This window comes from Xiphophorus hellerii, chromosome 4 (assembly GCF_003331165.1).
Source record: "Xiphophorus hellerii strain 12219 chromosome 4, Xiphophorus_hellerii-4.1, whole genome shotgun sequence".
Lineage (NCBI taxonomy): Eukaryota > Metazoa > Chordata > Actinopteri > Cyprinodontiformes > Poeciliidae > Xiphophorus > Xiphophorus hellerii.
The window spans coordinates 24,771,015-24,787,940 of record NC_045675.1 but is presented as its reverse complement, the minus strand read 5'-3'; the positions used below and the strand labels follow the sequence as shown (position 1 = coordinate 24,787,940).

The 16,926-nt window shown below is 41.4% G+C and overlaps 1 protein-coding gene across 1 annotated transcript; it reads left to right on the top strand.

The window, feature by feature from the left end:
* Positions 1–407: 407 nt before the first annotated feature.
* nnt2 (nicotinamide nucleotide transhydrogenase 2) lies at positions 408–16,926 on the top strand. Its single transcript, XM_032560335.1, has 21 exons — positions 408–770; positions 1,432–1,661; positions 1,759–1,958; positions 2,803–2,890; positions 3,024–3,112; positions 3,215–3,402; positions 4,410–4,543; positions 4,649–4,840; positions 5,303–5,453; positions 8,041–8,202; positions 8,282–8,392; positions 8,499–8,644; positions 8,780–8,975; positions 9,868–10,101; positions 10,896–11,056; positions 11,288–11,467; positions 11,540–11,699; positions 14,691–14,772; positions 15,844–15,962; positions 16,294–16,409; positions 16,497–16,926. The coding sequence occupies exons 1-21, from the start codon at positions 641–643 to the stop codon at positions 16,641–16,643; spliced, it is 3,216 nt and encodes a 1,071-aa protein (XP_032416226.1). The 5' UTR covers positions 408–640; the 3' UTR covers positions 16,644–16,926.

Genomic DNA, 16,926 nt, shown 5'->3' with positions numbered 1-16,926 from the left:
GATGATTTTACTGGATTTCTAGCCTGTTGAGGCATCTTTTAACTACATAAAGCAATGAATTTTATATACTACTTGGCTGGTCAGATGTAATGTTGTTGCTTCCTGAGAATACTGACCTTCTCATTTCTCATTTTCAGAAACCAAATAATAGTTTAATTCAATTACGGACAAAGTGAAAACTTTGCATTGCTGAGGAAAACCGTTTTCAGAACAAGTTGAATCCCCACAATAAATTACACATTGTTATAAAATATCAGAATATCATTTTCCCATTTTAAATTGTGAATGGAGTCATGCGTTTTTACTCAACTGTCTCCATGACCCCACTGAGCCCTTGCGTCTCTCTGTCGTCACAATTCCAGATCTCGCGAACTGGAACGTTGCATGTAATCAACCCTAGGCCTTGAGAGAGAGAGAGCGAGTGAGTGAATGTGTGTGTGTGTGTGTGTGTGTTGTGTCCTGCAGAGTTGAAATGTCACTCTGCTGTCTGTAGGCCTTGCAGCACAGACGGCCTGAGTGTGTAACTGGGGGAATTGGGACCTTCTGGAGGGAATCAAGATGTCCTCTGGTGTCTGACACCAGATGAAGAAGCAGTCTTAACACAGAATAATCTATCTGCTTGTTTGTGTTTGAGGGAGCCATGTCAACTCTCCTGCGCTGCATCTCCAGCTCCTGCCTGGTTTTGTCCCAGAGGAGGGTTCATCAGAAAATACTTGGGAGGAGGCATTTTAGGACTTTTCCTGTGTTATGGGACCAAAAGGCTTCCAGAGGTAGGAACTATACTGCTCAGACACAGTCTCTCTTGATTTAGATTTTTCCCATCTCCAGTTTAAGGTTCCAAAGCTCAAAGTTGCCTTTTTGTGGCCCAGAGAAGTGGAAAACTATTTAGATCATAAAATGCTTTCAGAACACTGAGATGTTCCCAAAATAGGGAAAGCAGGCAGTTGTTTCACTCGCTGACTTGTGGGCGCTGCTAACATGTAGGTCAGTTAAAGGTGACATGTTGAATCCTCGCTGCTGCCTGACAGGTTTCCTGGAGAGATGCATGTGTTTGCTGTAACGTCACTGTGGAGACACCAAAGAGTGTTTGTGGCGGTTTTAGGGGTTACTGAAAGCTTTAAAGTTGAAATTCTGAGTGTCTCTGTAGGAGCGAAGGCCTCTCTGTGAGCATAGTGGATCAGAGCCAATCACCTGCTACTTATGTCACCATGGTGGCGAGGTCACCAAGCCATGTATGGACAAAGAAATGTGCAACATGATATTGTTCCCCGGCCACACAATGTCAGCTGCAGACTCACGCTGGCTCTCTAAAGCCAGAGCATGCAAACTTGTAATATTAGGATCACAACTTTAAATATTCATCTGAAAATGCCTTTTGAGATCCTCTGAAGAAAGGCGGGCCTAACTCTCACTCCCTGTGTGTTCATTTAGGTGTGCCCTACAAAGATTTAGTGGTTGGAGTTCCTAAAGAAACAGTTTTGAATGAACGTCGGGTGGCGCTGTCACCCGCCGGGGTTCAGGCTCTGGTCAAGCAGGGCTTCAAGGTGCAAGTGGAGAGCGGAGCTGGAGATGAAGCCAAGTTCTCTGACCAGCAGTACAAGGATGCAGGGGCTACCATCACCGACGTCAAGGGAGCTCTCGGCTCAGATTTGGTCCTCAAGGTTTCACATGCCCCTTCTATTCCTCTTAACATCGTCCCTTAGCTATATGAAATATTGTAATCTACACTACCTCTCATTTATTCCCTTTCTTTTCCAGGTTCGAGCTCCCAGTTTGGGTGAAGCAGACCTCCTGAAACCCAAGTCCACTTTGGTGAGCTTCATCTATCCGGCACAGAATCCAGACCTGATGAAGAAGCTGTCAGAGAGGCAGAGCACCGTGCTGGCCATGGACCAGGTGCCCAGAGTTACCATCGCCCAGGGATGCGACGCTCTCAGCTCCATGGCCAACATCGCTGGGTAAAGAAATATCTAGATAAACATGGAGATTCACGTATGTACAGACAAACACGCAGATAAGAGGTAATAACACTGTTGTTAGGCAACTGGTATCACTGCCTGATGATGTGTGTCATGTGCTCAGATGAGAGCATCCATCCATCCATCTGAACTTGATAAATATTCACTAATTGAGAATAAATAAATGTAAAATTAGGAGCAACTTATTTTATACATTTCATCTTAACACCCTGAGATACAAATTACTAATCCCTTCAGTCAGATGGACATGTGTTGTTATGAAATGACGATCAGTTTATCACAAATATTTTATTTTCATTATAATGAGTTGTTAAAGTTTGGCATAGAAGCAGTCAAAAAGTTCTATGAATACCAATATATACGGCCTATATCTTAGTTGCAAGACCTGTGCTCAGCAGTGGCAGTGCAAATATAAATATCAACAGATATGGACACCCTGAAAGTTGCTTTTGTTTTCATAAAAACAGAAAGCATTCCAATTATAATCAGTTTACAGAGGTACACTTATAGGTACCCCTAATAAATGAAAACGGTGCACTTTTTTAAAAATCAGGCCTAAAATAAACTGCCTAATTCTGAATACACAGAAGTCAAGATTGTAATTACTTATTTTAATTCTGCAGCTTTAGTTTTTATGTATGTCGACAGCAAATTTACATGACCTGCAAATAATAATTGCAAAAGCATTAAATTAGACACTGTGTCATATCTTATTTGATATCAATAGGAATAGACTCATTCTTTCTGTCATATACTGTAAACATAAGAAAACTTGCTTTCGGCAACAAAGAATGTGGTTTTGTTAAACGTGTTATTTTGGCAGATACAAAGCTGTAGTTCTGGCTGCCAACCACTTTGGCCGGTTCTTCACTGGTCAAATCACAGCTGCAGGAAAAGTCCCTCCAGCTAAGGTAACCCTCAACTGAATGTTTTTTACATTTTTTTCTATAATGAGAGGCTTAAGTCCAACTTTAGCGTTTTCTTTTTACGGACACGTTAAAAACTGTGGACTGATTCTTCTCTTGATGTTTCTGCTGTGCTCAGGTCCTGGTTATTGGAGGTGGGGTGGCTGGTTTAGCAGCAGCAGGGGCAGCCAAGTCAATGGGAGCCATAGTGAGAGGCTTTGACACCAGGTATGAGATGAAACGAAAAAGACGCCTTGTGTTTCAGACTGGCAGACTCGGTGATGAAGGTTAGTGAGCTTGACGAAAAGCTGACTGTTTGTTTCCTGTCAGGCCAGCAGCACTTGAGCAGTTCAAGTCATTTGGGGCAGAGCCTTTGGAAGTAGACATCAAAGAGGCTGGCGAAGGGGTCGGAGGTTACGCCAAGGAGATGTCAAAGGAGTTCATTGAGGCTGAGATGGCCCTGTTCGCCAAGCAGTGTAAAGATGTCGACATCGTCATCAGCACTGCCCTGATCCCAGGTCGGTAACAATGAAACCTTCAACCACTTTTCTTTATCTTCAGGTGTTTAAAGTTAAGATAAATGGCCTGCTGTTTCTTGTTCGGAAGCGTGCATACATCCAGTGTGTGTTTTTTTTAAGTTGATGGTCAAAGAAGAAGAAGAAAAAAAAAGGAAATGAGTTGTTGCTGATTTTGCTGATGGATTTCAAGGCTAACATGCTGATCTAAGGCCTTTATTTTCACACGGTTTTATCCAAACATGGTATCTGACTTGAAGTTAATTCAATCTTTGGAGGTCCCCAACATCCGTGCTAAAGTTCCTGCATGAGCAAAACTTTGCAAGATGGATTACAGGGATCTGCATGTCAGGAAGATGGATGAACTAATTTGCTAATAAACAACTCGCAAAGCTCCGTTCGGAGATAACATACTGAGCTCTGATGCTTACTGGTGAAGAGTATGTCGAAAGAGCTACTTACAGTACACTGCAAAAGCATGTGTATCTCTCGAAAGAAAAAGGATACATATTTATGAATCTTTTCTGCAAATCAAAATCTAAAATATGTGGCCTGCATTTGTGTTTGCAGGTTCTCTTGATTCTCCAAGTCAGTACTTTGGAGAATTACCTTTCACCATATTTACAGCTGCAGGGTACAGTTTGTCTCCACTGGCTTTGCACATATTGGACTGAAAATTTAGGCTTTTTTCTTTGGAGAATATCTCTAACTTCAGTCTTATTGGATGAAAAGCATTCATAAACAGACGTATTCAAGGGCTTACAAAAAATTTCTCGGGTGGATTTAGTGTCCGGACTTTGACTTGGCCATTCTAACGGATGCCTTTATTTGCCAAAAGTCCTTGTTTTGGTGTTCTTTTTTTTTGGGGTTCTGCTTCAAAAATGGGAACTAACTGTGTCAGCCCATTTCGTTTCAAGTCCCAAACTTTCAGTTTAGTCCAAATCTGCTTAAAATAGTTTGGTTCAAATTCAGCTTAGTTTACAATTTTTTGTTTGTCTCCGATCATGCAGGAAAAAAGGCTCCCGTGTTAATTAAGACGGAGTTTGTCGAGTCAATGAGGGACGGCTCTGTGGTGGTGGACCTGGCTGCAGAAACTGGAGGAAACATAGAGACCACCAAGCCAGGAGATCTGTATGTCTACAAGGTCAGGTTTCTGTCTGTGTTTTAAAATACAGCAATAAAAATGTTCCCCAACCTGTTCACCCCAGAGGAAAATTCACAGATTAATAACGTTTTCTGTTTAAACCAGGGAGTCACTCACATAGGTTACACCGACCTGCCCAGCCGCATGCCCACACAGGCCAGCACTCTGTACTCCAACAATGTCCTGAAGCTGCTGAAAGCCATCAGTCCAGACAAGGAGTACTTCCACTACGAGCCCCGCGAGGAATTTGACTATGGAACAATCGACCATGTCATCCGTGGGACTCTTGTGATGAAGGTTGGTTTTGATTTGCTGTTAAAGTCTCTGCTGGCGTCCTCCGCTCCCTCTCAGCATGAGCTATCACATCTTGTCAAGTCAAGCTCCAGGACCAAAAAAAACCCCAGTTCCAGCTGGGTAAGGCTCAAACTGGAAACATTTTCAGGAATTTTGGTTTGGACACGATGTCTATAGCAGTGAAATCATGCAAGCTCAGTAGGGCATATTGACTTATTGCTGGTGGACCGACGCATAATTCAAGTCTTTCTAAAGTAAATTAATCTTCAAAACCCTTGCTAACTGGTCAATGAGTGCTGTTTGCTTAGTGTAATCTCCTGCTGCAGGACTCCCACCATCCAGTCCAGATGTTCCAAAATGCAAATCACACAAATATTGAATTCTCTGTCTAACATGTACACCTCATGGATCTTTTACTTGTGCTCACTAGGGTATATTTGTGTGTTTCCCCCCCCGCCTGAACAGGAAGGTCACAACATGTTCCCGTCTCCACTGCCTAAAACGACTCCGCCGGCCCCCGTGAAACAGAAAACTGTGGCAGAGTTGGAGGCTGAAAAAGCTGCAATAGTTTCCCCTTTTAACCGCACATTGACCTCTGCCGGGGTCTACACTGCAGGTCAGACACAAAGTGACAATCGTTGACGTTACAAATCTAAATTCCTACTCAAATGGATGTTTTTGTCGACTGTCAGTCTTTTTGTTGGAGGCGTGCAAACTCGTGCCACTTGGCATGAGTTTGATGGTGTTGGTCCTCTTTACAGATTTTAATTGGAATAATGGTTAATTTTTTTTTTGCCTTTTTACAGAAATAGAAAAAGAAGAATGTATGACAATAAAAAACTCTCAGTTTTTAAAAGAATTTCTGTTCTGCCATGGGAGTCATTGGAGTGAATCGCTTTCCTGTCAGACAGAAGAGATACGTTCAGGACGTTATGTTCTAAACATAAATAAAAAGGTTAACATTTTACATGCACACATATGCTCAAGATATTTATCAGCGTGTCATCAAATGTTTCTTTTACATCTCTAGTTTTGGTTAGAAATGTACCATAGCTCTAGCAGAGTAGTGTAGCCTTAGTCCCAATACAACATTTAAAAAATTAGCCTTATGTTTGTTTCTCACATTAAGAGACAAAGAAAAACAAAGTTGCTCAGAAAACTGTGTTTTTCCTGATCTATTTATTTAAAATGTTCATCGGAAACATGGGGTTATTTGTAGGATTATCCTCATCCACACAAAAATACTATATGTGGTGCTGTAATAGTGTATCAGAATACACCACAAACAGAGACGAAGGGAAGGGGTATGCAAATGTAATTTTTAAAAATGATTATATTGTACCTCCACCATGCCAGCACCATGTGCATGCTCCTAAAACAGTAACATAGCTACCGTAGTATTTTGCGTATTCTTGCACTTTCAGAAATGACAGAGCACTGTGCTCTCCAACTTAGTAAAATTTTGAAAATGATTTCTAATCAGCCTCTTCAGCAGCAGATTGTAAAGTGTGGAAACATGCCACAATTGTTACTGTTGCAAAAATATAAGAACCCTGAGGTCCTCAGTGACTTCAGACCAGTAGCCCTCACCTCCTCGGTGATGAAGGCTTTGAGAGGATAAAGAAACAGGGCGTTCTGAAACAGGCTGCTGGCCACTTTAGGTCCTCTTCAGTTCGCTCACCAGGCGGGAGTGTGCAGGACGCAACTCTGTTTTTGATAAACCTTTTAGTGGAGCATCTGGAGGTCCCTAACACACACCCAAGGCTGTTGTTTATTGATTTTCCATGTGCATTTAATACTATCCAGCTCTATCTTCTTGCGAATGAACTTTTGTCAGTGTTTCATCTGAATCCAAATCTTGTAGGCTGGTTGTTAGGCTCTCTGTCAGATCTGTCACAATGTGTGAAAACTAATGGCGGGTTGTCACCCTTAACCTTCCTATTTGCAGGGTGGTGTCCTTTCTTCAGTGCTGTTCATTCTTTGTGCAGTTCCTGTAGGAGCACGCATGAGAACAGACGAACTTTGAAATTTGCTGATGACCCTGTTATAACTCTTTTAAACGACAGTGAAACTGAGAATAGTGCCGTCGTAGAGGACTTTACAACATGGTGCAATTAATGCATCCAAAACTAAAGATATGTTCACTGACTTTCATAAATCCCTGTCTAGCATCACTGTCATTCACAACCTGGAAGCTGAAATCGTAATTGAGTATAAACTCTTATTGATAATAAGCTGAGCTTTTAATCAAAAATGGATGCAGGGTGTAATTAGATCCAGCAGCGCCATTTTTTATTTGATTTTTTTTTTAAGTAAACTGGGTTCTTTTAAAGTTTCTAATTTATTAGTGACTGTTTTATCAGTGTTTTATTGATTCTGTTCCATTTTTATTGTTGCGTGGCTCTGTTTGGTTTCCTTACCCTGTCTAGTAAAAACTGGTTGATGAGGCTCACTAATGTGGCAAGCAAGGTAATTGGAGTGAAGCAAGCCCAGCTCCAGAATACACTCCAAGCGTGTGAGAACTGATCGTTAACAATGCACAACATCCACGTTAGAGCGAGTTTCATCTTCTTCCATCTGGCCGCCGCTTTAGGATCTCCAAGATCAGAACCTGGTGTGGTAGGGTTTCTTTTATTCCTGCCATTGCTGACTTTAATCTCCCTGGTTTATACTGCAATACCCAGACTAGACAACTTTTTAGGTTTGTTAAAATAATACACATTTTATATTCTTGTTATTTTTGTCTATTACGTGCTATGATTTGAGATGATCCATTATTTCTCTTTGTAGTTGTCCTGTACTAGCAGTGGATGTTTTTTTGTGGCTTTTATAAATGATGCCTGCTGTAAACAAATTTGCCCTTGGGATATCTATAAAAACTGAACAGAACATGCATGTTTTTTGTCTGGATGAGGCCTGATTCTTAATCCTGTACTTGCGTTTTCTTTGGGGTTTTTTACAGGCACTTTACAAGAGCTTTAGAGCTGTTAATGTTTAAAACCTCAGTAGCTCTACAGAATAGTATGAGGATATATCAAAGAAAGATTGAAAATGAATGACATGGTAACTCAGCAGCCACACTTTCTTCTGTTTTGGGTAATAAATCTATCTAAAGAGCGCAGATTGAGGGATCCTACCTTAAGAAAAGCTGTGAAGATGCTCATATGTCAATGATGCTTCTCTGCTGTTTGTCTTAATATCAGGTGTGTCCACCTGTCTGGCTCTGGGCATCATCTCCCCAAACGCAGCTTTCACTCAGATGGTCACAACGTTCGGTTTGGCTGGGATTGTGGGATACCACACCGTGTGGGGGGTGACCCCCGCTCTGCACTCGCCTCTCATGTCTGTCACCAACGCCATCTCAGGTCAGGGGGTCAGTGTACAGTCTGGCGCTTTGTGTGGTTCTTTGCTGCTGTTATTCATGCTGCCCGTTCCGCCTCTCAGGCCTGACGGCGGTAGGAGGTCTGGTGCTGATGGGTGGAGGTCTCACACCCTCCAGCCTTCCTGAGACTCTCGCCCTGGCCGCCGCCTTTGTTTCATCCATCAACATCGCCGGTCTGATAGTCGTCACGCACACAACAGAGGAGAATGTGATTTATTAGCTGTGCAGCTAAATGCCTACTATGTTTTTTTTTGCTTTGTTTTTGCTGTGCCTGTGCAGGTGGTTTCCTCATCACCCAGAGAATGCTGGACATGTTCAAACGTCCCACTGACCCTCCTGAATACAACTACCTTTACTTGTTGCCTGGGGCTGCTTTCGTTGGAGGATACGGAGCTTCACTGGCTGCTGGGTACAGCATAGAGCAGGTGATGGGAGATTCTCTGATCTACTTAGTCTTCCGTAAAGTCTTAAACAACTTTACGGAAATAGGTATACTTATTTTGGTCGTTGCTTTTTTTATGACGTGACTTAGTTTTTTTCAATTTCTTTAATTCCCTCAGATGATATACCTGGGCTCAGGCTTGTGTTGCGTCGGGGCGTTGGCAGGCCTCTCCGCCCAGCGCACATCTCGATTGGGGAACGCCCTGGGCATGATGGGAGTAGCAGGGGGCCTTGCTGCCACCATCGGTGCCCTCAAGCCGTCGCCAGAGCTGCTGTCTCAGATGTCGTTAGCTATGGCCACTGGGGGGACCCTTGGTATGTGTTTTTAATGCTATCTCTGTGTTGTAGCTCTAACACATCACTGCGATGCTGGAAAGTCCTGTCTCTGGCATTGATTATTCTCTTTTTAGCACTGTCTAATATAGTATTGTTCTCCATTATCTAGACCACATAGAAACATGCTGTGTGAAGAAAGCAATGGGTATTGGTTTTTGAAGCGCAGTTTAGATATCTATCAGTATATATCTTGTTAATTTTGCAAATCTCTACTTGAGTCTTTATGAAAGATTTCATCTTTTAGTTTTAGCGTTCAGTAAGACAGTTATTGATCGTCAAGGGGGCGTTATTATGTAAAATTGGCTCTTTTGAGCTTTACATTATGTTATAATAAATAACATCAAAAGGAGTTGTATCACGGTATTTCCTTGATTTTTCCAGGTAATGATATTCAAGTCAATACTACCTGAAGTATCAAGCTATTATATGAGCTGTAAAGCTTGTGAAAAAAAAAATCATTAACGGGTTAATAGAGGAGTGACGTTGTGATGACGTTCCTCAAGGCGGAGTGTTGGAAAGAGCAGGAGTTTTTAAAGCGACAGAGGCCCAATTTCAAGGCGCTAAATTGCCAAGTCAAATTTCTTTTAAGTCATATTTGGTATATGTAGCATTTTTATAGCCACTGAAGGTAACATACTTAATTGATTATGCTATAAAATGGCACCATGTGCTGGAAAGCAATACCGCCCCTTTAATTTACCATACATGCATATGCATCAGTGCTATAGCTGCATCTCTTTTCAGCAAACCCAACTGATTACTTTGCTGAGTTTGGCTTAGTAGCAGAAAACAGGTGTTTGCTTAATAACATTTGGCTCTTTGTCGCTTTCAAATACAGTAGCAATTTACTGATGTCACATCTCGACCACAGGCCTCACCATCGCCAAGCGTATTGAAATCACGGACTTGCCACAGCTGGTGGCAGCCTTCCACAGCCTGGTGGGACTCGCGGCTGTCCTCACCTGCGTCGCCGAGTACATGATTGAGTTCCCTCACCTGGAAACTCACCCTGCAGCTGGTGTCCTGAAGACAGTGGCCTACCTGGGCACCTACATCGGAGGCGTCACCTTCAGCGGATCTCTGGTGGCCTACGGAAAGCTGCAAGGTTGGAGCTGCTAACCAAAACTACGTTCAGCTTCTCCAACATTCAAATGCATTGGAGACCTTTTGGGTTGAGAAACACTTTGTGGGGGGTCCTGAGCTTGCCTTCAGAGCTTAGGTTAAATTTAAACTGCACATTATTTAACCAGAAATTACATTAAAAACGTTATAAATAATGTTTTTAAGGATGGTTTTGCCATGATGGCCTTTGTTATTTTGGGTCTCAAGCTTAGAAGTTTATGAAACTCTAAAACCGAGGTTCTGCTCTGCTAGCTAGATACAATGCCTTGCAAAAATAATGCAGTTATGTTTCATTTTGTATTGGTCTGTCACATTGTTCCATATAAACACCAGTTTGTAGTTGTAAACTAACAAAAGATGAGAAAGTTCAAGCGAGTACCTTTAGAAGACACCGAAACCGAAAAGCTTTATATATCCACTTGCATTGATTGTCTCCTAGTGGTTAAAGCCAAATCCTCTGTGGGGTCCAGGTCAGGGTTGGGGCTTTGCGTGCAGTTATCAGCAGTCTTTTATTTAAACTGTTGTGTGAACTGATCAAGGGGAACACATGAGAAACATTATGGTAAGAAGTGATTTGTTGACCACAGGGCAGTGGCTGTGGTTGCAGGATTAGTTGTTGTCTTGTAACAGATTGTAATAGATGCCCCCGCAGAGACATCTGGATCTCCAAAGGGGCGCTTGAAACTAATTACGCTCTGTGTTTTATGTTGTCAATTATCCCTACAAACGATTGACAATCATTTCTGGCTTTTGAAAATAATTGTTCTTTGCCTGTAGGCATGCTGGACTCCGCCCCCCTGCTGTTGCCTGGTCGACACATGTTGAACGCCGGTCTGATGGCGGCATCCATGGGAGGCATGGTGCCCTTTATGCTCAGCTCCAGCTACGGCACCGGGATGGGCTGCCTGATGGGGGTGTCCGGGCTTTCAGCTGTCATGGTGAGAGTTACAGCAACATCTGAGCAGCAAACATGAGGCAGCAAAGTTTCAGCTTTGTGGAAACACATTTTCAGAAAAAAAGTTCCAAAAACCGGTCTGGATTCGGTTACATTTTAGCTGATGAAATTTGACGCTGCACTTTGTTAGATGCCAAGTACGTTGAAACTGCAAAGAGCTTTTACCGAAACTGAGTAGCACAGAAGTTTGCACACCGTTTCCATGTTCTTCCAGGGTGTAACACTCACAGCAGCTATCGGTGGGGCTGACATGCCGGTGGTCATCACTGTGCTGAACAGCTACTCAGGATGGGCGCTCTGCGCTGAGGGCTTTTTGCTAGACAACAACCTCATGACGATCGTGGGAGCCCTGATCGGCTCCTCTGGGGCCATCCTTTCGTACATCATGTGCGTGGTGAGTAGATGTGTTTTGTTTAGGCTACGCTTGTGATAAGAATCTGAGACGGAGTTCCTTCGTTCCTCCAAGGCCATGAACCGCTCGTTGCCCAACGTGATCCTGGGAGGGTACGGCACCACCTCCACGTTAGGTGGGAAGCCCATGGAGATCGTCGGCACCCACACCGAGGTCAATGTGGAGCAAACTATTGACATAATCAAAGAAGCCAACACCGTCATCATCACACCAGGTAGACTTTAAAACCAAAATGCAGTATTTCTGAGTGTTGATTATCCAGTACGTTATGATTACAGCATACTCCAACAGAATTAAATAAAAAACAGCCTCAGTTTTTTTGCTTTTTAAACTATTTTTTTACATCTCTGCTTCTACATGGTTGCAAAGATAACACATTCGTATCCTCAAGTATTGGCACTACATGTGTAAAAACATTCAAATACTCATGCTTTTTTTTATTTTATTTGATCTCGCACTGAAAATCTTAAAAAACAAAAAAAAGTTTTTAGTGCATTGAAAAATTCCTGTGTTAAGAAATAATTGCTTTTAACAAAGTAAGAAATTTCACAATTATTGCCTTCTGTTTTTGTACTCTCCGCTCTCTTAGAGCAGCAATTAGTTTTCTCCATTTCACAAAGTTGGATCAAACAAAGAGAAGGATTTTTCACCATTCTCATTTCGCACATTTTGTCCAGAACATCCAGATTCCTGAATGATCTCATGATCTCCTCTCTTCAGCTCACACAGCAGGTTTTCCATGGTATTTAGAACTGAGGCGGCAGGCGAAGAAAGTTGATTTTGTGTCTGATATATCACTTATACGTTGATTTGACCTTTTGTTTTGAATCATTACACATTAAAAAAGGAAAATAAAAACTGTGATTACCCATTCTCGGTCAACTTCACAGCCTCCTGGTATTGCACTCCAACACGTTGGAGGATAACAAGGTCCCACAGCATGACAGATCCTCCTCTGTACGTACTCGTGGGTGTTAGGCTGTCTTTCATATACTCATCAAAATCTCAATCTTGATCACATCCTAACAAGACAAACAGCTCCATTTAGTATAACCTCCATTTTTTCCTTTGTGATGGTAGGACAGGAAATATTTTTTCCTACTTTTCCTAAACTAGTTGGTTTGTGGATGCTGTCTAATGGTTGTCATGGAGACTTGGAGACCCCAGATGCCACTCTTTGCTGCAGTTCCCTTACAGCAAAATGTTTACATCTCACTCTTCATGGTGGCAGGATAAACATTGGTCCTTGCCCAGTAAGCCAAAGGCTAAAAGAAACTTTACACCCCAGGGAAAACAATAACTCATGAAATATTAAGCAAAAGATTTAATACATTCAAATTAAATTAAATATTTGAGGTTATAATTTAAAATGCTTCAGTGAAAGTTATTTTACACTAATTATTGAGTGTGACATTGTTGTTTTTGTGTTTTTTCCCCACTGTACTAGAATAAAATCAGTGGAAGATTACATCACTGCAATTAAAATTATGATTTCTTTTAAATCTCTGCACATCTTCAACAGGAGTGAGAGTAACTGTGGAGGGGATTTCATCTTTTCTCTGTATGCTGGTTTGTTTTTCTGTTACGTACAGATTAAGGCCTACAATCGCAATCAGGGCAAAACACTTTGTTCCAGTTGATCATACAGAAATTCACAGTTCCACTCATGGAACGATTTGGATACCAATAAATCTGCAAATAAAAAAAGCTACACATGTTTTAATTATGAAATCCTTGATGAGTACCCTGGGAATAACTCGCCATTTATTCTGTTGTAACATTTAGTCTGTTTTCTAAACAGATCGTGGACACACTGTTACACAAACTTTATGAACAAACATTAAAAATAATGCCAAAACTCAGCATCAAACACCGTCATAGCATGTGGCACCAAAACAAGAATATTCATAAAACTCTTTTTGAACGAGTTCAGAAGTATCGCATGTCCCCGTGTGGGAGTGTTTCTGCTTCTTTTGGACGTTTTTGTTGAAAAATTTGCTCAAAACAGATGTAACCACATTGCAACGTTCCAAAATAAAAGAAAAGAAAAAAAAAGAGAGAGACTCCAAAAAAAGACAAGGACTTTTGGGAAACACCAACGTCTAACTTTGATCTTTCTTCAGGTGGGGCACAGCTGCAGCGTGGGATGATATCATGACCGAACAGAGTGAATTCTCCGCTCTGCTCAGACAGTCTGGCTCTGTAATAACATCTGTCTTTTGTTTCATTTACCTGACACAAAAAAGGTTTAGACTGACCGCTTTGCCAAAAGATGCATCTAAACGGCAGTAATGAAAAAACCTGGAATCCTTTGGAAATGTCAGCGACTGTAACTGATGGCGGTGATTAATTCATTTGAGACAACAAAAGAAAACATCAGGCACCACAAGAGGGAGCAGTGCACTTAGTAGTTGATCCTGGAATCATCTGTCAACCAACATAAAAAAAATGATTGTTGAGATAATTACCAGATCATGTTTTTTCTTCTTCTTCTTCTTCTTAACAAAAGAAAAGCCAGATCTATCTGACAAATAAGTTGTTGTTTAGCAGCCTGAGCTAGAGCAACCATTCTGAAAATCTTGGAAACGCATCTTGCTGTTGTTGCCTAATGGCCCTGGACCAACGCGAGGACAGCTGTGTGGTCCAACACGCTGGTTTGATTACAGTAACAGGGAAAAGTCGAAGCAACTATTAGGTCCAGGCTCTAGACTTGTCCATGCGCTGTCAACAACAAAGGGGGGCAGTGAGGAAACGGAAGGCTCTGGCTGTCTGGGGAATTACCGTACAGGTCATGAGTGACTGCCTTCAGAACAACAACAACAACAGGCAGGAAAATCTTAACAAGAGGCTATGCTGAACTCTGTTGGGAACATGACCACCAGGGTTAAACAGTGGTGAGGCAAAACGGTTCTTTGCACGCAGGGGTCCCGTATCCATCACACATACGCTGCAATTTCTCAGAGAGATTGATCTCAGACTTATTGAACTGCTGGGATTTGAATAAGGACAAGAACACAGAGAGGAGAGCAAAATTAATAAAGAACACATGATTGACGGTTTTGGACTATTGTGTTTCTATTCAACTATGAACAATAGGGCTGATGTGTATCAAGAACCCAGAACTAAGAAATTTTGCTCTTGTAATATAGAGCGTAGGAGTGAGATTTCCTAACTCATGTTTTAACCATTTATTTTTTTTGTTTAGGTTGGGGTTTGTGTGCAGCCAAAGCCCAGTACCCAATAGCAGACATGGTGAAGATGTTAAGAGAACAAGGCAAGACTGTCAGGTGAGCAATTTTGTACCTTTTTTGCACTGTTACCTCCCCACCCCATGTTTTTGAATATTTTCTGGTAAGCGTTTATTTTGGGCCTTAAATAAGATGCACACTCTATAATTTATAAAGTCAGTAAGTTTTAATAATTTAGAATTTAGAAATAAGTTTGTGTTAACCAGATAGCCAACTGTATGGCAATTCTTGTTGCTTTTTTTCACAGTTTAATGACTGCAAGGTAATTTTATGTCTCTACGCAATAACTGAGCTAGAGTAAAACTAGGGAACGGTAAAGAATGTGCAGTGTTTTCTGTTTAACCAACTTCTTGGCTTTGGTTAGTATGAAAATTTTTTTTGATACTTTATTCTGTATATATCTAACATTCGCTCTCCTAGTGACCGTTTCATCAACAATAACTCTCAGAAATTTGTGTTCCTGGATCCTTTCAATGTTTACTTCATTTATCTGTATTTTATTTCTGTACTTGCTCCGGAGTTTCCAAATAACATTATCTTGGTGTTAATCAAGTTTAGCGACAGCTTGTTATTGCTTGTCCGAGGAGTCAAACTTTCCTCCAATCTTTCAAAGTGATCTTGGTCTCACACAGAGGTTTTCAAGGCTGTTTAGATTTCACATACCAACATTTTATTGGGATTTGATGTGATAGATTAGTAAAAGCAGTGCATTAACTGTAAGAGCGAAGGAAAGTTATGTTTGTATTTTTTTTTACAAAAACGTGCAGGATGCAAATCTATTCAGTCTTCTAAAGTTAACAGTTTGTAGCAGGTACCTTTCCATCTGTACACATCTAGGCAAAAATAAATAAAAACATGTCCGATTGGATGCTACGTTTTTGACGATAGCAGGTTGCATAGCAGATATATGCACTAAAAATGCCAAAGATGGATGACAAAATAATGGAAGAAGAGGAAATATAAACAAATGATGCATGTTTGCAAAATACATGTGACCATATATTTCTTTAGGTCTACATGTACTCATTTGAAAGAGACGAGGGCTTTTTTTTTATTCTCAGAAAAAGCAGGAGGATGATTGATGACTTTTGATCTGTGTGTCTCTGACAGGTTTGGTATCCACCCCGTGGCTGGTCGCATGCCTGGCCAACTCAATGTTCTCCTGGCTGAAGCTGGCGTCCCCTATGACGTGGTCCTGGAGATGGATGAGATCAATGACGACTTTCCAGGCAAACTCTTTTAAAAATAAATTACGAAGACAGAAACATAGTATTTATTGAGGCACGGTTATCACTTTGGCAGGACAGTATAAGATAAAATAACAATATCAGCCTTTGTGTATTAAACACGTCCACATTTCCATTTACACTTCCAGCTGCCACGCATGTGTGTGTTAATATTCAGACATGCCATGTTATTCGGACAACCGTTGGTGTTTTCTTAGCAACCAGCACACTGTCTAGTACACATGGTTCTTGTTTATGACAGCGTGAGATGGGGAGTGGAGCGTTATTCTTTATCTATCTCGTTACTAAAAGTGTGAATGTTGGTGACCCATAGAGACGGACTTGACGCTGGTCATCGGAGCAAACGACACGGTGAATTCTGCTGCACAAGAAGATCCCAATTCTATAATTGCCGGCATGCCTGTGCTGGAAGTGTGGAAGTCCAAACAGGTCTGTTCGGGAATATTCTATGAACTCTTAGTGGATATATATAACGTCTTGCTTATAGAACTGACTTGATGTATGTTTTCCCTACAGGTTATAGTGATGAAGCGTACATTGGGAGTTGGCTACGCGGCGGTGGACAACCCCATTTTCTACAAACCCAATACATCAATGTTGCTGGGAGATGCCAAGAAAACGTGTGATGCACTGCAGGCAAAGATCAGAGAGGTCTACTACTAGCTACAACTCATCTTTTTTTTTTTTCTGTAAAAATTAGATCCACATTCACAGGAAATGATTTAAGGATCTCTCTTGTAGAGATTTATTGGATCTGCAAAGAATAAAGCATAATACATTTCCATTGCCATTTCATGGTCATATTTAAAATCATGCAATCCCAGGAGGCTGCAAACGTCAACAAATGCACACACAAGGGTATGTGCTTGTAAAATATTGGTTTTCATGTCTGGATGGCTAGAATTCATATGTTTGCTTTAAAAAATAAAGTGCATTAACTCATGGA